This window comes from Polypterus senegalus, chromosome 5, assembly GCF_016835505.1.
Source record: "Polypterus senegalus isolate Bchr_013 chromosome 5, ASM1683550v1, whole genome shotgun sequence".
In the NCBI taxonomy this organism is placed as follows: domain Eukaryota; kingdom Metazoa; phylum Chordata; class Cladistia; order Polypteriformes; family Polypteridae; genus Polypterus; species Polypterus senegalus.
The window spans coordinates 31,027,087-31,050,920 of NC_053158.1; the positions used below are offsets into that span (position 1 = coordinate 31,027,087).

At 37.9% G+C, this 23,834-nt stretch overlaps 1 protein-coding gene across 5 annotated transcripts in view; it reads left to right on the forward strand.

Annotated features, from left to right (window-relative positions):
• Positions 1-23,834, forward strand: part of stau2 (staufen double-stranded RNA binding protein 2) — a 356,944-nt gene that overhangs the window by 305,220 nt on the left and 27,890 nt on the right. For 4 of the 5 annotated variants that reach the window (XM_039754429.1, XM_039754431.1, XM_039754432.1 and 1 more), the window contains one exon: positions 13,395-13,483. The exons of the other annotated variant lie outside the window; for it this stretch is intronic. In XM_039754429.1, the coding sequence (XP_039610363.1) occupies positions 13,395-13,483 (89 nt within the window). The remainder of the gene's footprint in view (positions 1-13,394; positions 13,484-23,834) is intronic. 5 annotated transcript variants of the gene reach the window in all.

Genomic DNA, 23,834 nt, shown 5'->3' on the forward strand with positions numbered 1-23,834 from the left:
ATGTGGTAATGTGCCTACACAGTCATTTCCAAAGAGAGAAAAAAAATGTATATATTTTTAAGTATCTGCTTTTCAAGGGCAGGTGAACAGAAAAGAAGGAATGTCGGTTACCTCTTTTGTGTAGCAGACAAGAAGGCAATGTTTTCACTAGTGTTTTAGCACTGCTTCAGTGGTGCAACATAGCAGAACTCTGGCAGTCCCGGCTGCATATTGCCATGGTGGCCTATGTGACTCCAGGTGCAGCCTGGTTTCTTGCCAGCGACTTGTTGCCCCCCATCACTGAAGTAAAAGCAAAGAGGAGTGAAACATTTAGTTTAGCTTGGAAAGTAAAAGGGTTCCCTGAGGTTAACCTAATAGTAGGATTAGAAGGTGTGATATTAACTTGCCTTAGATACGGAGTCGAACACGCTTGAGCTTCATTTCTGTATGTGTGTGTGAGTAGTACGTGTGCGGCCACGAGGCTGCTGGTGTTTTAATAGAGGCCTTATAAAGGTGGATGCGACGTGACATAAGAACGTGCCTGTGTCACCCGTGATGATTTTGATGATTGATAAGCAAAACTACCCTGAGTATAAAAGGCATTTCATGCTAACAGGGGTCATCTGTTGACTGAGTCGTGGTGGTGAGTGAGTGTTTGGTGTAGCTCAATTATAACAATACATCAGTGATAGCAACATGTATCTTATGTTTATATGTGTTTTCTTTTTGGACATGTAGATATTAATATCTCCTAGTAATAGCATTGTTTTGAGTAGAGGTATTTAATTCAATTGGATTTGTGGTGCACTTTTTGTCTTTTAGTAAATATAACGATTTTTCTCTTTATAATTTTTTTTGTGGAGCATATTTTTGGAAGGACTGTATTTTTGTGTAGTGTCTTCCTGACTGAATTTTTATATTAATATTTGTCTATATAAATTTATTGTATTTGTTGCTTTCTCATTTGGGGACTTGTCATACTCGCTGTAAATATTGTACAGTTTCACCTTTTTGTTTTTGGGACATTGCTTATTTGTGTTTTGTGCGTCACTTGCGGTAAGAACTGTGAAAAAAAGCCTGCCTTGACACTAAACCCGACTTTTGTTTTGCAATGTAATGTTTTTTTTTGTGTCTGTGCCTCCCTGTGTAATATCTCATTTCTGATCCCGATCAGTCCCCAACTACAAGTCTCCCAGTGTGTAATCTGGAGCTATCTTTCCCATTACATGGGGTGTCACAGTGAACTTTTTGTTAATGTACGTAATATTTTGTATTAAGACAGTAGTTTTTCAGTTCCCATATTTGTCAAAAGTTTCCTGTCTTTTTATTGTTATCATGTGTCTATCCATATTAACTCAGTTTACCCAATTCAATTATGAGTTGAGTATGAGTTGTGAGGAAAGGTTTTTAGCCTAAGCAAATGTAGGAAAAGATGAGACATGATAGATGTATTTAAAACTATGAAGGTAAAAAGTGAGATGGATACTACCTGTAGTTTAAAACAGGGATATGAGGGCACAGATGTATAGTGGTTAAGTGTAAATTTCATACAAAGTAGAATATCTCAATCAACAGATAAAATATTGACATATAGAATGAGCTACCCAGAGTACTTTGTAAAACTTAAAATCTTGACATTTCTTTGGTCACATGGAGGAGTTGATGAAATCTCCTGAACTGAATTACTATTTTAACCAAAGTTTTTATGTTGAAATTGACCAAGAACCCTGCAACTACAGTGACAGAAATGAAATGTCTCATTACTGTGATAGGATAACATGTTGTAAGTGTAAGGATGGAAGGACCGGCATCCTGGCCAGGATAAAGGAAGGATTCATACCCGGCCAGGAGACCCTAATAGAAGGACATTGCAAATGGGCTTACTAGGAGCAGGTCATTCCCTCACATGACAGGTGGTAGTGTTCCTCAAGGATGTACCTGATTAGGACACCCGCAGGGTGGCTTGGGAATTAGCGTTCTAAAATACTGCCCCTTTAGGGTCTTTGGAAGCTGCAAGATGGCATTGCTGGGGGTGGTGGAGCTGCCCTGGTTTCTGTACCACCCGGAAGTGCTTCAGATGACTTGGACAGGAAACTGAAAGCAGTTCCCAAGTCGACTTTAAAAGAGATCCCACTGCCTCATTTAAACGAGTCAGAGTTCGGAGGCAATGGGCAGTGCTGTCATGGAGGAGGAAGGAGAATTGTGAATTGTGTATTTGTTCTGGTGATCTTATGAAAGGGTGATTTTGTCGAATAAAAACCTTTATTTGAACCCCGTTGGGTTTTGCTGTGCCTGTGGTTTGGGTTTGCATGGGAGAGTGAGAAAAAGGATACATAATAGTTCTTGTGTTCCTGAATGCAACCCATTGTGCATGACAAAATCCAAATTTGGCACCTTTCAGCCAAAACTCCATTATGTTATGGGGTACACCCAAATTGATCTTTCTGAACACACAGCGTTCAGTTTGCTTTACAGTAGTATGATGAACTACTGTGTGCCCTTTATACTCTCAGTGGGAGCAAATCTAGTGGTCCTCTCATTTCCTTTCCAATCCTCCTCAGTTTGATTAGTTTATATTTTTATCTTCTGTCCCGTTTAGGACGTGTCACTTATGATGCCCTTCTGGTCTTCTCATCCCGTCAATCTTGTTTTTATTGTGCTTCCAACCTTCTCTGCATGAGGAGGTGCTTTGAACAGTCAAACTACATTGAAAATGTCAGCTATTTTTCTTTCTGATAACATCAAAGTTCTGCTAAAATGTCAATTTATTAAAGTGAAAATGCCAAAGGTTTTTGAATAAAAAAAGAATTTTATCATCATAGAAACACTGACAGTCCTGCTGTTCTGTGGGCACTTTTCATTAATACTGCGCTGTAAAACTAAATGGTGTAGTGATAAGCTGTCAGGAAACAGCACATTTTCAACAAATTTTAATTAAGGACGCTAAAAGTGGAAAAATGGATCAATGTACAAAGCATTAAAATTAACATTTAAGACTTTCTAGTACAATAGACAATCACAAACATAATCTCTAGTTTCTATTTTTGTATTCTTTTTTATTTATTTGCAAAACATGAACATAGCATTCATGTAATTTGTGTCCATTTCTAAATGTTTTACTGATTCATCAAGAATTAGGGTGACTAGAGCATGTTCTTTATGTAAAAAATGTAAGTTTTTTATACTGTTGTCATATAGGTCTCCAATTCTGTGAAGCAAAATGCAAACATGTAAGGACTATAATTTTATAATAATTATTTAAATTGCAGTTTTGATGTCAGATATAACTACAGTTTTGCATATCAAATGATCAGCAAATATAGGGTGGCTTACTCTTTCTCACAGAGATAATGTTGATATTCAGTTGGTAAGTAACATTGCTTTTAAGGATCAGCAGGCAAACATAAGAGAGGCGCATTGGTGCCTTTCTGTTCACTGCAGTTTGTGTGATATATACAAGTTGTATTCACATAATCCGCTCTACAGTAGCTTTATCACTTCTATGAACTTTGCAGAACGAACTCAGACATAATGAGACACTCATATCTCCATAGAAAAGCTAAAGTCAAAGAACATGTTACTGTACCAACCAAAGAAGTGAATGGAATGGAAACCCCTATACATTAAAAATAACAAACCTTATAGTAAAAGTGTTATATTAAAATTAAAGTGTAACTGATAGGCTTATATTTGTAGACTGTCTTTGTTACCCTGCTTCATCCAGTAGATTTCAGAAGACAATGGGTCTCAGTTATAGTGCTATCAGTTAATCGGAACTGTCAGAAATACTATGTAACTAAGTCATTTTCTATACACAATATTTGTGGGGTTTTCACAAAAGGCTAATATTATTCTCAGACAGTGTCATGTAGTAGCTAAGGCTTTTAACCCAGGACTTCAAACACTGAGGTTGTGGGTTCAGATCCCACTACTGACACTGTGTGACCATAAGCAAGTCACTTCACCTGCCTGTGTCTCAGCTGGAAAGAAACAGAAATGTAACCAATTGTATCACAGATGTTGTAAGTTGCCTTGGATAAAGGCATCAGTCAAATAATAAGTAATAATATTTTAAGGTCACTGGAGCTGCTTACTTTTCGGCCTACTGTACATAATTGTTCATAGTAAAACATGCCTCCATTCGACCAATTTCTCCTTGGCTTTTGTTGACAGTCATTACAAAGCACAGTTTTACAGGAAACTGTAATCTTTTGAATTGAAACAGATAATCAGTAGGGATAGATAGACAGACAGACAGACAGACAGACAGGTATAGGGGAAATTCACATACTCCAGCAGCAGCATACATAAAGAACAATATTACATTAAGGAGTGATAAAAATGCAGGTACAGACTAATGTTAACATTTACCCCCTGGGTGGAATTGAAGAGTCACATAGTGTGGGGGAAGAACGATCTCCTCAGTCTGTCACTGAAGCTGCTCCTCTGTCTGGAGATGATCCTGTTCAGTGGATGCAATGGATTCTCCATGATTGTCAGGAGTCTGCTCAGTGCCCGTCTCTCTGCCACGGATGCCAAACTGTCCAACTCCGTGCCTACAATAGAGCCTACCTTCCTCACCAGTTTGTCCAGGCGTGAGGCGTCCTTCTTCTTTATGCTGCCTCCCCAGCACACCACCGCGTAGAAGAGGGTCCCCAATCAAAGTAAGCAGATGCAAATGATGTAGGAGAACAGGGTAGGGGTCCCCTTTTAAATTCCAAAGATATGAATACGTATTACAATGAAGTAGATTGGGACCCATTAAGTTTAAACTTACGCCATCTGTACCTCTTGTCTTGGATCCAAGTAAGCCACTTCTCTTTCTGCTTTCCCCTTGCCCTTTTGTTTCTAGCAAAGCAACACCAGCGCTTACAGCACTGGTGCTCAAATTTTGTGGTGCTTGAGAACCATTGAGCTTTGCATCTTCCTTGAGCTTCATCAGACTTTCTTTTTCCATTCCACACCTCACTGGGCACAGCAAACGTCATTTCATCTTTTGTTCCTGCACTTGACACAGCCTCTTCTTCAGTCGTCCATCCACACTATTGATTAGAGTGGCTGACGATCAATCCTGCTGAGTCTTTCCTTTGCATAAAGCCATCTCTAAGTGCAATGCAAAGTATGAAAGTTGGCATAATATTAATAAATATTGATTAAAAAAATGTATTTCCATAATGTCACCAAATTTCAAACAAATAGCTCCAAGCATTTTTGTGATTTTTAGGTATTTGGTTTTTCTGTTGTAGGAGAGTTTTTTTCTCCTAAATACATCGAAATGTCCTTTCTTAGTGGATACCTACAGGCCTAGATGTTAAATCCTGCCAAATTTCAGCTTTTTTACTAAATGACATTGTTTTTATTAATAATAAATGATAAATGTTTGTTTAAATATCAACAGAATTCTAAAATTTAGCTCAGTATTCCTTGCCATGTGATATATTTTGGGGTTTCAAAAGTGAAATAAAGGGGTATAAAGTGTCTCAAAAGAGCCACCACACAAGCCAGGACCTCCACAGTGTCCAGAAAGGAATAAGCTGCAACCTATACAGGCACAAAACATGGGAGCTGGAATTAAAAGTTTAAAATATACAAAAATGCTTATTGAGTGGGAGGAACCATTAAAACCTTTGGCTTGATGAGGCAATTCCCTCAAAGAGCCTTTGTTTGTGAAAGTATTTATTGACAGAAGATAAAAATAGGAAAAAGTAATTAAAAATTTACAAAAAGTAAAAAACGTATTTGCTTTGAAACGCAGCCTGAAGCAAAAAAGTCCCAATTTGAAACACAAAGGCAAAATTAAATGACAAAAATCAGACAACCCAAAGAAAAAAACAGCATTCATGATGACTTCAACATAAACTCAATGTCGCACTGCTGAGATTCTCTCTCTGACTCTGACGTATATAGCCAGGTAGAAGTCCTAGTAGCAGTGATGTCGGGGTGGCCCTGTCTCTAGAGATTGTACCCACTGAACATGTGGAAGTGGCATACATTTAAAAAAACAGTACACATATTTTAAGTCATAAACATATAAGAAATTATTAAAAACTAGACATTAACGGGTGCTAGAACACTAGTGCATAAACATTAGTAGGACCAGTCTATATTAAATGGCAAGGGACCTTGACTTCATTCTGTTTCTTGTCTTAATTTTTTTTTTTTGTCAAAAATATTTTTGCAAGAAGCCTAAAGTAAAATAATTATAAAAATAAAATAGAAACGTATATGACAATACAGTAAGTATAATTTATATTGCCTTAGTGTAAAACTTTGTATCTGTAAGACACAATATCTGAAGAAGATATTTAGGTAAAATTTTCTATTTTTTTACCTCATGAAATTTTTCTATACAATTTCATTTTAGACAACATTTCTTGTAAATATTGTGTCTGAGTTTGGCAACAGTTTGCCTTGTTCAGGACCATCTACAACCTTGACAACAACATCTGGAAAACTTCTAACTCTTGGTAATGCAACATATAACTGACCGTGGCTGAATACTGGTTCTGGCAAGTAAATGCCAACTTTTTCTAAGGCTTGCTCTTCTGAGTCTTTCTCTTTTAGCTTTTTTCTGACGGGCATTTTCTTTTCTTAAATCGATCTATTTGCTCATATTTTTCTTTGTCTTTCAGCCTTTCTTTTATTGATGTTTACTTGTTGAGCTGACCATTCTTCCAGGAGATGTTGCTTATATAGGATTTGATTGTCTGTGTCTTTTGTCCAACTTGACGTGTCCTTTTTTTGGGTGGCATGTTGTTAGTAGATATGTCCGTAATATTTTCTCTTACAGTAATACTGGCTTGTATGTGGTGCAATATGCGTCCCTGTATTGTGTGCCTTTAACTTTCTCTCGCAGTAATACTGGTTTGTATTTCCGTAAAATGCCTGTAATTTTCTCTGACAGTAATACTGGCTTTGATGTCCGTAATATGACTTTAATTTTCTGTCACAACAGTGGGCAATCAGCAGAGTGTCCCCAGCAACTGATGTATTGTGTGGCATGCTGCTTATAATCGTGCCTGTGGCGTCTCCCCAGCAAGTATATTAATCTGTGGTGGCGTGCAGCTGATTATTTTATGTTTGGCGTCTCCCCAGCAATCATTTTTATGTGCGCGGCCGCGACTACCCAATCAGCACTCTCCCCAGCAATGGTGTCCTTTATTTCTTGTCATGCGCAGCCGTGGCAAGGACATTCACTGTGTGCCCAGCTTCCATTGTGTGTGCTTTATTTGCTTATCATGCACGGCAGCAGATAGGACATTCACTGTGTGCCCAGCTTCCAGTGTGTGTGCGTCCAGGGTGCCGAGCGCATGGGCGGGGCACGGTGCGAAGTGTGGCGCGGCCCGCGCGTGCGCACTTCACCAGAAGACGAACACGGGTTTTATTATAGAGGCTAAGAAAATAATAATTCCAGATGAACTGAAGACACAGTAAAACAATAAGTAAATATAAGCCAGGAAAAAACATTACAACACAAGACAATGTTTAGATTAATAAAATTATAGCTCCAAGCTCATTTCATTCCACTCATAACAACATGCTGGCTGGCAGCTTTGCCAGTTCAAAATTTATGATCAGATTGGCTAACAATATATAAAAAATGTTAGATATTAAACTGAGGAATTGACTCATTATCCCCAAAATATGCTGTGTTCATATGCTATGGAACAAACAGGACATGCAATGCTCCCAGTGTGAAATTTCACATGAAAGAACTTCAAAATGGTAGCTGTCTATGGGGAAGTTCAGGGAAAGCAGTGCTGTGTGAATTACACTAATCTCATAACACTGAGCTCACACCTCATTCAGCTACATGAAAACAGACGGAAAAGGCATTTTTGTGGTTGTGTTGTATTTGAAGTAATCCATTAATATATTTAGGTTTCTTATAATTTTCAAATAAAAATAAGAACTTATACTCAATTGATTTTTTTTTGTGCTGAACAAGTAACAACTCAACAAGAACCTTAAACATTTTTCCCAAAAAGCCAGCGACAAATTCCTGTGAACGGAACAAAGTGGGAAGGTGTGATGACAAGTAATAACTCTGAAAATTACCATAGCATGTGAATGCAGCATCAAAGGAACCAGTAATGAAATCTGCCTGACTAATTTACAAGAAAATTGTTAAAATATCACTGCTGATATTTACCTTGATGTACAAAACCAAAGTCCCAAGAGTGTGGTATAGCTGCAAAAGCTAAGACTGTTTACTAAATAGACAGCATTTAATTTTTCTTCTTCCTTTGGGTCTGTTATAACTGAATCAACAAAGGACACCGACATCTGATTATGTGGGCTCATTATACAGCCCAAGTGAGAAAGAGAGGGCAAAAATAATCTAGAATAAAACTAGATTTGCCAATAAGAGTATTATATAGTATTTTTATTAACGGATTTATGAAATATAACGAAACACAGTACATCAGGGACACCTATAAAAAAAACAACAAGAAGGGTAAAGAAAACCAAACCAAACTTTGGGTGCTGAATTCTGCGTCAACTGTAAAGTAGACTCCAAAGCTACCAACTTACTTGTGTTCATTTACTTGTGATGGTAAAAATTCCTTTCACTCTTAGTGCACTAAGTACCATGTAACAATGAAAGGCTGTACATTTTAAGTATATGCCTTGCATATAAAATATCTAAATCAAATGGTGCTATAAGCTAACTTACTCTTAAAAAAACTTTGTGTCTGATATTTTACACATGAGCAATTACTCTTGAGTTGTTACATGGAGTTCCAAGGTAGCTATACTTCGATGCACTTCATTTAATCATCAGTCACATCATTTCTATTCAAAAATAGACAGAATGTGACCAGTCAGGTGCGCTGTGATCATGAAACGCACACTTATGTCAGCTCACAAGCTAGCTTCTGCCAAAATATTACTTCAAGAGAAAGATAGAGGAGAGACGTCTACCGCCGCCAGCTAAGAAAGAACATGTTAAAATTCTTCTGTTGTAAATTATAGTGCAGGAACCATTAGCACTGTCAGTAAACTCCACTGCTTGTATTAAGATAAAATACTGAAGTTTTGTTTTTTTTTGTTTGTTTTCTATCATGTGAGGTGGTCTGCTTCTTTAATGTTGTTGTATTTTCCTGGTGTGACTTGGATAATATGGTATCTACAGTGTGCTTATAGAAAGAGCCTGTTACAGGTGATTTTGGGTTACTATTGGGAAAAAACAGAATTCTTACACAGGAAAGAGAAGCATTAATACCTAAAACTCTATATTAAATACTTTGCTTTTAAACTTTTAGATTGAGAGAGTCCTTCCTTTATTTTTATTTGTTGATTGCTCACTCTTAAAAAAGATGGCGTGAGATATGTTATGGCCTGTACAGGATAAATGGCACAAAATAATAATTTCTGAGAAATAATAATTTAATTAATAATAATAATTATTACAATTGATCATTTAAGAAAAACTCCTCAGCTTGATTCAGTACTGAGTGACACATGGATCAGTGCAAAGAGTGCAGGATAGACAGGCGTTACTTATGCAGTTTAGCCCAGAAGCATGATGGAAATAATGAACTCAGTATTCACAAGTAGTACGGTTGTTTGTGTGTTCAGCAAACTGTGTTTGTCTTATTATTGTGACTTAGTTAAAGATCGTACCACATGGCTATGAATAATTAATACCTAGATCCAGGTAATTCCAAAGTGTTCATTTTTTTGCAACTAAATATGTATGCGTATGTAATTCAAAAGAGGTAGTATGGGAATTAAGGAGTGAGGGGTGACTTACAATGGGTTGACAAAATAGCAAAAATGCCGTAGGGAAAAGGGATTTAACTTTGAAGTAAATAAATCACAATTACAAATACAGCTGCAAAGGTGAAAGGTATGGGAGTTTTCACATTGACATGGGGAAAATAGTCTCCTAATTATCGGTACATATGTCACAAAAACTGTAGAATTACTTCAGGCGTCGTGAGAAGAGTTTCAAAAATAACACAGATAAATTGCATTGCTTAACAGAAAGAGTGGTCACAAGCAAAACCTTACCAACACTGATAGACAGTTACTTTAATGGACAATTACTAAATGCTATAACAGTTTATCCTCAAAATTTCCAAAGAATTCCATCCATCCATCCATTATCCAACCCGTTATATCCTAACTGCAGGGTCACGGGGGTCTGTTGGAGCCAATCCCAGCCAGCACAGGGCGCAAGGCAGGAAACAACCCTGGGCAGGGTGCCAACCCACTGCAGATTTCCAAAGAATTGAATCAGCATTTCTGTGGTCCAGTTTTGATAAAATCTGTAAGTTGTGATCTTCATAAACCTGAAATTTATGTCAGAGCTGACAATTGAAAACTGTTTATATCTAAAGGCTAACAAACAAGGGTGCCTAATCTTATGCAAGAAGCACAAAAACAAAACCACCAAGCAATGTAAAAAATGTACATGGTTTGATATATCAAGTCATCTTTCATCTTGTTTCTTACATCCAGATGTGTTTATGTTTCAAGATAGCCAATGGAAGTTTTCAGCCCAAATGTTAAAACTAATCCATCTCATGGGAGTCATTAGTTCCAATGACTCCCCGGTTCAGAACTTCTATGACAGCATTCGAATAAGGACTGAATCTGTTCCGTGGGCCAATGGCAGCCCTGCTCCTTTTTAGTTCTATGATGTTGTTATATTGTTAGGTGCTTCTATTCATTTGTCCACCCTCTGTAGAGCAGAGCAGAGCAGAGGGAGGCCTACACTACTTTCACAGTTTCCATATAAGACAGATGGACACTGGAGATGTTTCTACCAATTTTAATTATCTTTAAATAAATTAGTGCTGCATGAAACATTTTTTAAGCAAACACCACATACAGAAGTCCCAAGGTGACAGTTTATTGGAGTCCTCCAGACATTGTTCTGTGATTAATAATACATTCTCGAAAGTGCTAAAATTGGAATGAGCAGACTGTGCAGATGCACAACCTTGGTGGAAATAACTTTGTATCAGTTCATCATCATAGTATTGCTGAGTGAATACCTCAAGAATTAACATGATGCACCTCTTAGCATTTTCTTTCTTAAAATTCTTCAGAAAATATGACATTTTAAATACTTGTAAACACTGGAATCACTATTAAATAAACAAATAGTTGCATTATAAGTGGAATCTATTGCACCACTACATCATTTTACATTTAATATAACATCCTTAACCCTCCTTAATGCAATTCTGGATAACAGGGGGGTGGAGCCCATGCCAGCAATATCAGGCACAAGACAGGAAGCAACCCTAGATAGGACACCAGTTCATCATTGGATTCATTGCCAATCCTACACTTACACTCTCACAAAGCCAATTTAGGGTCAGTTAATCTCAAAATGATTGTCTTTGTAATGTGGAAATAAAACCAGAGCTTCCATAGACCAAAAAAAAAAAGCCATGCGGACAAAAAGAAGTCAAGTGTAAATTGTATACTGACAGCGGCGAGACACTGGATCCATGAGGCATGCTGATCAATGTGCCACTATGCCACTCTACTGCTAAATGACTTCCTTTTAAGTAGGGCTTACAGTTCTTGCCAGAGTTTAACGCTGAGTATGGACAGCAGAAGTCATTATAAAAGAAAGTGTTTGCATGACTTGCTATGACTAGCTAAGCTGCCACATACAGTATTTTTGCCTTGTTTTTATATTTTCTATCCTATCCTGGTAATGCAGTATAATATATTGGCATCTGAAAGTTGAGAGAAATTTTCTTTTAGAGGAAAGCAATGATTTTATGAAATATAGTGCATCACAAAAATAAAGGGAAAAAGGTTAAGCTTATTTTCATGCTGGGAAATTAAAAGGAATGTTAGTTTTACTGTTTAGCTCTCACTGGGCATGCTACCCAACGGAAGGCCAAAGTACTGAAGTATTGTGTCTTCAATATCTTTCTCATTATTCATTCTTTCATCCAGTCATCCGTCGATCTGTTTTTTAAGCTCCATATCATGCAGAAGATAGCATAGTCCTGCTGCCTAACCTGATAGCATCTGTGTGGAAATAAACATTTATCTGTTCTTCCCTTTTGTAGATGCACAGTGACACAGTCCCTCACAAACATCTCATAAGAATAATATTTTCATTCCCTTAAGCTTTTTTTTAAACATTAATTCAAGCATACTACATTGAGGTTTGAAATGATAAACTGGAAACTCTTTTGGGAAACAAAGCACTGATTGATTTGTTCTGCACAGATGTACATAGTAGCCCCTTTAAACCACCATCATCCTAAATTTAGATGTTGAAAATGATCATCTCATTTTATGTGTCATCATCTAACGCATGAGGTTACTTTTGCATTTTTATGAGACTGTCTCATTTTTGTTTCTCAAAATCAGATTTGTTCTGGAATTATGGGACTCTGTGGATGCAAATCTTAGAAGAACCTTTAACTTAGGGAACAGCTCTCAGTCAACAGCTGTGAGCTTCACACCATCCACATGGTAATTGAGGAGCAACTAATTCCTGATTAATTTGGATCAGGAATGCACACATCTGTCTTCGTACCCAGCAGTTCTCCTGGCCCTGTACAAGTCCTCTCTGAGCCGCCCTGAGTGAGCTCAGCAGGATCTCTGTCAGCTGCAAAATTTATGTCATCTTCCTCCATCCTGAGAACTACTATGTCAACTTCAGACATCTGGATTCAATTTCTAAGATGTTAGAAGCAAAGAAAGGGAGAAAATATATTTTAGGGGTCATCAGTGAAGACAGGTCTGTTAAAAGACCAGGTGCCTCATGCCTAGATTATTTAATTTGAGAAGCATTTTCAAACTGCTCTCAAGTACATTTTTATTCAAAACTACAGAATTGCATTTTTTTTGCCCACTTTAAAGCTTTTGGGTGAAACAAACTATTTCTGCCATGCCAATTCCAAATTATATTATAGTATGCCAGTCTTTCATTTTATGTGTTTTTAGAAATAATGGTAAAGAGCCACCTATGTACCCATATTGAAAAAGAAAGCTGTCCTGCTAATTCCTTTCTTTTGTTTTCAGATGTTATCAGGTAACAGCTTCAAAATACATGTGCTAAGTACCTAGAGAAGGGTTTTACATATCCTAAAAACAGTTTAAAATCTCTTGTTGCTCCTAAAATGCGTATGTATTTGTTATCGCTTACAACACTGGTGTTACTAAAGTGTAAGCCCCTATGGAGAAGGCAGGAAGAATTATCTGTGCTGCGAGACGAGGGCTTCCTAGTGACTGGCTTGAGAAAAGACGAGACGTCACAGAATGGAAATGTTTACTTAATAGTCATGCATACGCATTTTTAAGGGAACACAGCCAAAACAAACACTCAAAGCTTAGTATATCCTGTTGGCATGGAGTTTCCCAGATTGCTGAATTTATTTGAATAGCAGGTGATGCGTTACATTTACAGAGCCATCTGTTTTGTTCTACAGGCAGCTCTAAGGGCCTTGAAACAGCTGTCAGAACAAGGACTGGACCCAGTGGAAGGCACAATGAAGGTGGAAAACGGATCACGAGAAAAGTAGGTTGAGGACACAATAAACGTATGTCTGCTGCTATTTTCACACAAGTAAAATGAATGAACACTACAGAGCTGATGATATACAATTTTCAACAGACTTATGAGTTCTGTTTCTTCAGTTTAACATATTCTTTATTCTTAAATACAAAGTCATGCTATGGCCTGGCAACAACCTATTGACTGATGCATATATGAAAATGATAGCCACTGGTTCTCATAACTGGAACACCCAGAGGTCTATACTGATATATAAATATATATACATATACTCCATTATCTAGAAAATTCTTTTTATACACATGGCTCAGTGGCAGCACATTTTGCTTTTAACACACCTAAATAAATAAACCTTGACGCTGCAAACTGTTTGCAAGTTTCCCTAATCAAACAAACAGAGAGTCAATGTAAGAATGGAGATTTGTGAATGGTTTGATCTCGTCTCAGCCAGTGATGGATGTCTGACAGACTTGCAGATGTTAGAAAATGATAAATGATTCTAGACTAAAGTTTGCATTAGAAAGTGATAATTTGTCTTTTATTTGTAATTTTGTTCATTCATCTTTATTCATATTAATTAGATGAAAAAAGACGCTAACAGTCTTTTCAAAGGAAAATTGTCCATGCTTGACTTACTTGATGTATTTTATTTACACTATCATTCAGTCAGGCCATCATTAAATGTAATAATATCAAGAACATAAATTAAAACCCTCCAGTCACCACTCTGCTTTCTTCTCATAACTGAATGCTTATTATATAAAAGCTAACTTTTAAATTTGTGTTTTTTATGTTTTACTGAATACCATAAAAATACATTTTCCTAACACTAGATTTTTTATATACTTTAAATTCACCAGTTTATATTAGTTCACCTAGTTGTACAAGCTACTATATTAGGCCCATATAAATGGAGTTTACTTGGTGTTGATAATTCTCAGCGTAAAATTGGTTTCTGCCTTGTTTCCATTCCTGCAGGGATTGGCACTGTCCCCCCACAACCACATCCTGGATTAGACAGGTTTGATAATGGATGGATGGGTAGATGGATGAAAATCTAGTTGTAAAAGAAAACATAAAACAATAAAAAACAAAAAAAATAAATAAATAAAAAATAAATAATCATAATTGATCATAGAGCTTCCTTGATATTATGGTGGATGCAATACTTTGTAAATCTCTGTTTAACTGACCTTGCTGTATATTTTAATCAGGAATTTACCTTAATATTTACTATGTACCAAATTACTGCATAATGAGAGGAGAAACAAAATGGCAAACTGAGTAGGTTACAATATGCAAGATTTTGAGGCAGATTGTGCAAAAACTGGGGTAACCTGTGTTTATATACACCCTAAGAAAGCAACACAATTCTATAACCCCTATGTGACACATCTTTATGGTCAAATATTAACAGACCTCTCCAATCTAAGATTCAATTAGCAGGATAGGACAACAATGTATGATCAAAAACCTCTGATAAGATAACTGTCCAACAAAGTCTTTTGAAGATTTTGATGAGTTTTCCTTATAATGTGGATGTGTAATCAGAACTACTAGGTCAGTCAGAGTGATGTAAATAGTCCTCGTATCTGGTCATAAAAATAATGTCTCTTCAGGATTCAAGATTCATTTTATTCATGACATGCACTACTATACATGTACAATGTCCAGTGAAGTGTAAGCCTAATTAGCTCAACAGACTGTGCATTAGAGAAATAATATAAGTAATAGATAATGTAGATACAGATACATAAATGGAGAATATGATAGGGGTATTATGTCAATAAGTGAAAAAAAACTTTCTTAGATAAATAAGGGTAGAGCAGCAGTGAGATGTCCTGATTAAGAAGTCTTATGGCCTGAGGGTAGAAGCTCCTCTTAAGTCTTTCAGTTAGTTAGTCTTTCAGTTAGCCCCAGTATAGAAGGTATTAATTAACACCGGGGATACCCTAAATTTCCTCAACTGCCACAAATGATACAACTGCAGTCTTGCCTTTGTGACCAGTGCTTGTGCAAGTAAAATCCAGCTCAAGTCCTCTGAGATATTAACTCCAAGGTATTTGAAGGTGTTTACCCTCTCCACTGGGATTCCAATGATGGTTAGTGGGGTGCAGGACTGCTGCTGCTTCCTACTGAAGTCCACAACCAGCTCCTTGGTTTTACTGACATTTAGCTGTGGGCTATTTGCCTGACACCATGAAGTCAGGTTCTCTGCTTCCTTCATGTACGCTGCCTCATCATTATTTCAGATGAGACCCAACACTACAGTGCTTTACCAGCAAACTTTCTTACCATGTTGTAATCTCTTGATTTTTAGTGCCAGTTTAACTTCAAATTCCTTCCTCTCCTGTTGTGTCTAGAAGTTGCCCATAAGCACTGTGACTTTAACACTAGAATTACCAAAGTCCATGAAAAAACTTGTAAATCCGATAAAGACAAGCAGCCTGCTATTCCATCGCCCCACCGCTTCACAACATGCACAAAGTTCTCCCAGCTCATGCCTTGATTATCTGGGAATGAAGTGCTGGAGTTTTAGAGTGGAAATAATAGATCATTATTTGTAACACATGCATTTCATGTGTGTTCCGTTTCTACAATAATCTGTGTAAACACATCGTTAAAACAGAAACATTTTTAATATTTTAATAATAAATGACAAAGTGTAGGCATAAACTATATAATGTGTGAAGCCTGAAGTCCATAGATCAAATAAACACTTGCACAAAAGGATCTTGGTTGATCCAACAGCTTCCGTGATGTAGCGGTAAGAATTGCTGACTTGTAATCAAGAGTCCCCCAGTTCAATCCTGACTGCCTCCTGTATTTACCGTTTTCAGTAGTGAGCTGCTCTTATTGATAATAATTTACAGTAAACACATACATTTGGTTTGCATCTGTAACAGACAGTGTACATTTATAGTACTTGTAAAAGTTAGCGTTTTTTTCCACACTTTTATTCTCTCAGTCACGATCATGATACATATTCCAGACCCCCCCACCCCAACCAGGCTTCTGACGCTGTTAGTTTGTATCTGAAACTGGGAATAACTGTAGATGTGAGTGGTGTTTTGAGGCAATGGAACTGGGAATTCTCTGATCTGGAGGGATAAAAGCCGACACACAAACGCTGGTGAATCTGCCCGCTTTGTATCTCACTGTCACCTGATTTTTTTTAATTCAGTTTTATTGAGTGTTCCTGCTCACGCTGAATTAGTATGCACCTTATGGTCAATGATGTCAAAGCCGCACTGACAAAAAAAAAAAACAAACACAGAGACATGGGTATATATGAAATTGGGAATTATTCATTTTTTGACCTGAATAGTGCATTTCAGAAAACATTGTGGCATGGATGCAACATTATTCATATTATTCATATTCATTCGCATAACATCTTACGGTTGTAATCAGTGACCGCGGTTTTGTTTTTTTTCGATCTTGCCAGTCCCCACATGTTGCTGTATGGTGCTGTTTCATTTGTACTCCAGGACACGCAGAGGAAAGAATAGTACAGAGAGGTCAGTTCAGCTCTATATGCAATCATCAAATTCAAATGTTAACAGTTCACACACACGCAAGGACCGTCCTTCCTACATTTACGACATGTGTACATGTTGCAATGTACGCACTTCTCTCTGTGCTATGGTTTCTATGACATACCTGAAAGAAAGAGATAATATATGTGACATTTTGAAGAAATCATTTTATGACCTGAATAGTACCAATCAGAAAACATCACCGCATTATTTGAAAACGAGCAGCATCAGATTGGGTGTGAATTTATGCTGGCACTGTTACTTAGAGTCAGATCAGAAGTGGGGGGGAGCATGATCGTAATTGAGAGAATAAAACTGAACAAAGCTAACTTTTACAAGTACCATAAATTTATACCCAATGTCTCATATATTTGTCTCTTTCTTTTTTGCCCAGTGATATGCTGACGTCATGCACCACAGGCCCGCACCTAGTGGGGGGACAACCATGACACTTGTCAGGGGCCTGAGTTAGGTAGGGGCCCGTCCTTTAAGTGGCATTTTAAAATATATGCACATATTTGAAACACAAAAGGGGCCCGAACTCTGTCAGCTGCCTAGGGCCCAGAATTTCCTAGGTGTGGGCCTGTGCACCAGAAGGCGTGAGCTTTTTCAGTGTGAGCAGGAACGCACTGGCCCCGCAGGTGGCCAGTTGCTGTGTACTATAACAAGCTTGACCTGGCGGTGATCAACGCACATGTACTGTGCAAGGCATGTATGGAGTCCACTGAGAAAAGAAGAGTGTTCATGGCTCACCTTGAAGAGGAACTTCATTATTGCATCTTACTAGAAAAGCCAATGGAAAATGAAATGGTGGAGGCAACATCGACAAGCTTCTGTTCCAAGACAGCCGCTTTCCCCAGGAAAGTAAAATGAGTCAGTGTCAGGTGCCCTTAAAATGTAATAGGAACCAAAGCATAGAGAGAAGTGTGTACATTGCAACAGGTACACATGTCGTAAATGTAGGAAGGACGGTCCTTGCATGTGTGTGAACTGTTAACATTTGAATTTGATGATTGCATATCGCACTAAACTGGCCTCTCTGTATTATTCTTTCCTCTGCATGTCCTGGAGTACAAAAGAAACACCACCATACACCAAAATGTGGAGACTGGGCAAGATGGAAAAAAAAATGTGGTCACTGATTACAAGTGCAAGATGTTATGCGAATGAATATGAATAATATGAATAATGTTGCATCCGTGCCACAATGTTTTTCGAAATGTACTATACAGGTCATAAAATGAATAATACCAAATATCATATTATACCTATGTCTCTGGTTTTTTTTTGTCAGTGCGGCTTTGACATCATGGACCATAAGGTGCATACTAATTCAGCAAGAGCAGGAACACTCAATAAAACTGAATAAAAAAAAATAAAGTGACGGTGAGATACAAAGCAGGCAGATTCACCAGCGTTTGTGTGTTGGCTTTTATCCTTCCCAATCAGAGAATTTCCAGATCCATTGCCTCAAAACACTACTCGCATCTACAGTTATTCCCAGTTTCAAATAAAAACTAACAGATTAAGATCCTTAGGTGGCGAGGGGTGGTAGTATGTATCGTGATCGTGACTGAGAGAATAAAAGTGAAAAAAAAAACGCTAACTTTTACAAGTACTATAAATGTACACCGGCTGTTACAGACACAAACCAAATTTATGTGTTTACTGTATAATATTAACAATAAGAGCAGCTCACTACTGAAAACGGTAAATATAGGAGGCAGTCAGGATTGAACCAGGAACTCTTGATTACAAGTCAGCAATTCTTACAGCTGCGCCACAGAAGCTGTTGGATCATCCTTGAACCTTTTGTGAAAGTGTGTATTTGATCTTTGGACTTCAGGCTTCACACATTATATAGTTTATGCCTACACAAAACTCCAGCACTTCACTCCCAGATATTCAAGGCATGAGCTGGGAGAACTTTGTGTACATTCTGCGGCGGTGGGGGGATGGAATAACAGGCTGTTTGTCTTTATCGGCACATTTACAGGACAAAAGACACTGATGGAAAGGTGCGAAGGGATTTAAGGTGGGCCGGATTTATGAGTTTTTTTGTAGGCTTTGGTAATTCTAGTGTTAAGATCATTCTTGCAGTGTCCATTGCTGCTGAAGTGAGCTGCTACAGAAGCATTTCATTTGCCATGCCTAATATGAAACCTGTGTAAATTAATTCTTTGGTTCAGTATGTAGGGCCATCTTATCGTATGGGCACATTTGGCACTGGGCCCCAGGAGCAGAGGGGCCTACGATGTTTCTGATGCCTATATACGTTTCTGTTTTGCTATCAAAACAGTGTCCCCAGCACACAAATTTGCCTGGGGACCTATGATGTTGTTAAGACAGCCCTGAGTGTTTGTCCACTTTCTCCCACATATAGTTCAGTGTTGGGGTATTTCATGGACAGAAACATGTACGCCACATTAGATGATGATCTGCAAGAAAATTATCTCTTTATCCAATGTTCTTGTTTGCAGTGTGGTGTAACTAACTACCTGATTTGTAGTGTAAATGTGAGCATATATATTTTTGTAAGAAGGGAGATGTGCCATTTTCTGCTGGTTCATTCAGGGAGCTTTGAACAATTAGCTGCTGCAGGTTGGGTGGTCGTTTGTATGCCAGGAAGTGAGGGGAGGTTCTGGGAATACATCTCTCAGCTTGCCATTATTATTTAGTATGGGTTGAGGTTAATTTATAATTTTGCGAAATACTTTCAAATGTAAGTTATAGGTGACAATAAGGGGGAAGTGCTTCTTGTTGTCTTTGTTTTTAAATGCCAGAAGGGTATGGCAGTAGCTCTTTTGATTTGAATGTCTATTGTTTTGGGAGTATGTCCTTGTCTAATGAAATCTCTCACAAGCTCTTGCAATTGTTTATCCCAGTCTGCCATATCTGAGCAAATACAATTATAATGAATTGCTTGGCTGAAAATGAAGGACCTCCTTATATTTATAGGCTATCACTTCTCAGGTGTGTGCATCTGTCTGTTGGTTAGCAAAACATAGAGGTCATAAGGGGGTTTTCTTTCAGGTGAATGATGTTGTCAAGGAAGCTGATTTCTGTTTTCAAGTAATTTACTTTCAGTTTTATGTTGGGGTGGAATGAGTTTTATTTCATATGGAAATTGAGGAGGTCCTTCACACTCGCTGTCCAGATTATAAATGTATCATTTAATGTTTGTTTTATATGATGCATGTTGTTATAAAATCCTTCTTCAATTTTGCCATGTGAGATAGTGAGGTGCAAACCAGCACACCATTGCAGTTACCATTTGTTGCAAGTAGATATCCTGGCCAAATGAGAATAAATTGCGTGCCAAAGTGAATTTTATCATTTGTACAACAGACTCCATGGGCAAATCATGTTGTTGTAGGTACATTTGACATGCCAATATGCCATCATCATGGGGGGTGTCTGTGTATAGTGCTTCAACACTCACTGTGACCAGTAAAGTTCCCTCAGGTAAAGTCCCAATAGCAGCAAGCTTTTTCAGGAAATAAATGGTGTCTTGGATATACCTGGATGTGTAGCGGACAAGGAGTTTAAGGATGTTCTCCATCCTGAAACATTTCCTGTTAGTGAACCAATTGCTGAGATTATAGGCCTTCTTTGTGAATCTTAGGGAGCATGTAGAAGTATTTAATTTCAGGGTTCTCAGAAACTGTTTACATGGACCCTGATGTCAAGAATAAAGCCACTTACTATTTGTTTTAGTTCCTCGTGGAGGTCTGTGTGGGCATCAATTAGTTTGCAGTAATGCATTATATTGGATAACTGCCTTTGTGTCTCCTGTGAATAGTCAGATATATTTAAGATAACTAAGGAACTCCCTTTGTCCACTGCTTTCATAATGATGTCGTTTTTTTCTCTTAGTGAATGTATGGTTCTCCACTTGTGAACAGTGCAATTTTGTACCCAGTTTTGCTGTCTGTTTAGGATCACCGTTTTGAAACTCTCTTAGAAGCAATCTATTCAATTTTCCAAAGTGGCATTTATACCGGAATCTGGTGTCCATGTGGATTTTTAGTAGGTTTATTGTAACAGGTTGTTTTTGGTTTCTGTTTGTCACTGTTTTCTTAATTGTGGAAAATTCTAAAGAATTCTTCTGTATCACTGTAGTGTCTGATTTTGCCAGTGGGCTTTGTAGACCAGAATGAGAGTTCCTTTAAAATTACTGAAATCTCCACTTCTTTTTAGTATGTATTAGGAGAGAATACGAACACAGGTCTGTTGCTCTTTGTCTTTTGCTCTTAAGTGTTCATATTTCACTTGCAGTCTATATAGTTTTTTATTTTTGTAAACAATTTAGAATTTCTGGAGTCTTTTGTAATAGAGATATAATTTCTTTACATATTCTGCATGTCATTTCCTAGAAGAATGAGGTCTTGGATCTCCTCTTTTGGGTTATTTTTAATGTAAAAAATAGTCTACTACTACTGATTACTGCATAAAGAGTACAACTTTTACAGTCAAGAAGAGACATGTCCTTCCTGTGTAAAATAACTATTTAAAATGTGTAAGACTTAGAATAATTAATCCATTAAATTTGTTTGGCAAGCACAGGTAATTGTGACATTGTGCTGATTTCTCATCCAGACATTTGTTCACACCTGTCTGCTTCAACTACCTGGCACAGTAGGTTGTTCTAAATTTTACTTCCCTTTTTTCCAGTCTATATAAAATGACTTCAGTGTACCACTTAATTATTATAACAGTCTAGACAAGAACAGGCCATTCATCCCAACAAAGTTTGCCAGTTGTATCCACTTAATTCTTCTAAAATAACATCAAGTCAAGTTTTGAAAGTCCCTAAAGTCCTACCGCCTACCACTTCTACTTGGTCACTTATTCCAAGTGTCTGTGGGTCTCTGTGTAAAGAAAAACTTCCTGATGTTTTTGCAGAATTTATCCCTAACAAGTTTCCAACTATGCCCCTGTGTTCTTGATAAACTTACTTTAAAATGACAGTCTCGACCCACCGTGCTAATCTATACTAAAAAAAGGCAAAGACCTCACTGACACACTTATCATTAATTCTCCAAGTTCCCGTGTAGGTAGAAGGCTGAAATTTGACAGGCTCATTCCTTACAGCTTACTTAGAACAGTTAAGCAAGTTTCATTTTGAAATTCTACGCGTAACGGTCATAACTGAATCCTACTTACATACATATATACATCCATAGCCTGCAGCTCGGTCGCCGTGTGAGGTGGAGTTGCGTCCCCCATCTCCACGCTTCCCACGTAATTGGCTGCCTGCCCATATAAGGCTGTCCGTCGCTCCGGTCTCTTCATTCCCTTCCTTGCTTCGCCACGTATTCATGTCTCCTTGCTGATAACTGCAGCTTTTTTATTTAATCCACAGCTTCTCCGCTGTTTTATTGTTCGTTTATTACGATTATAGTTATTGTATACTGCGGTGGGTTGGCACCCTGCCCAGGATTGGTTCCTGCCTTGTGCCCTGTGTTGGCTGGGATTGGCTCCAGCGGACCCCCGTGACCCTATTCGGATTCAGTGGGTTAGAAAATGGATGGATGGATAAGTTATTGTATATGTATTTTTGACTTGAAGTTTACATTGTTCAGGTACCCATTTCCTTTATTGTTCCAACCATACCCCCATTAACATGTCTATCGAGGTGATTACCATCAATCAAAGAACTGTCACTTACCGAGTGCTTTCCATGCCCGGAAATGGCGCCTACCTTTTCCATCCTCTGTGTTACATATTGCACGGCCATATCAGGCTCAATCTTGATACCCGGAGGAACATTGTGTCTTATGTATTGAATGACTAGGACAGGTTCGAGGTGTGGACTGATGACGTTACAGGAGATAATTATACTACACGGGGGCACTATAAGAGTGAAATGCTTAAGCCCTTCACCTATGGTTCTGTATGTGAGTTGATGGCTGCCACTGAATTGTTCCGGTGTCGCTTTCAAGTGTACCGAAATGGCCAAATATTTTACACCTTTCGACAACTGCCAATGCCTCTTAAACATCTTAAGATTCACAGGTGACGATTTCAGTAGTGGACACTTTGATGTTTATGAATGTTTCAACTCTCAAAAGCTGGATGCGAAGTTATCAATGAAGCCGGATGTATGCTTACAACGCTTGACAGATGCCAAATGTCACTTCAACACAAGTCCTGCAAATATTAGCGTAATTGAAACAGCCCATGAAACTCAAACTGATTATGACAGCAGCAATTCAAGCCATAAGAAAACAGTAAAAAGAAGGTGTGTCAGACGTCGTGGTACATTTTCTGATGCAGCTAGACGGAAACAAATTTGTGACGCTGCCGCCAAATACTTGCAGAAAAATCCACAAGTTAATAGACACTCTGCCGCCAAATACTCGCAGGCAATTCCACAAGTTCATAACACGCTGCCGCTAAATATTCGCAGGCAAATCCACAAGTTAATACCGGGAATGCCTGTTAAACATCTTAGATTCACAAGTAGCGATTTGGGTAGTGAACACTTCGATGAATGAAACCTGTTATCTTTAATGGTTGACAAACGCGGAATGTAACTTGAACACAACACGTCCTCCAAATACAAACCTGATTGAAAGAAATAATGATAATCAAATCCTTGATGACAGCAACACTCATAACAGTGACAAAACAATTACATTGACAATCATGTTACGTTATTTTTAAAATGTTTCCTTTTCTTTCTCATAACTTCTTTAACACAATACTTCTCCGCTGCGAAGTGTTGGTATTTTGCAAGTTACCTTATAATTTTAAACACTTTTGTCAGGTCTCCTCTTAATCTTCCTTTGCTTGAACTGAAAAGTCTCATC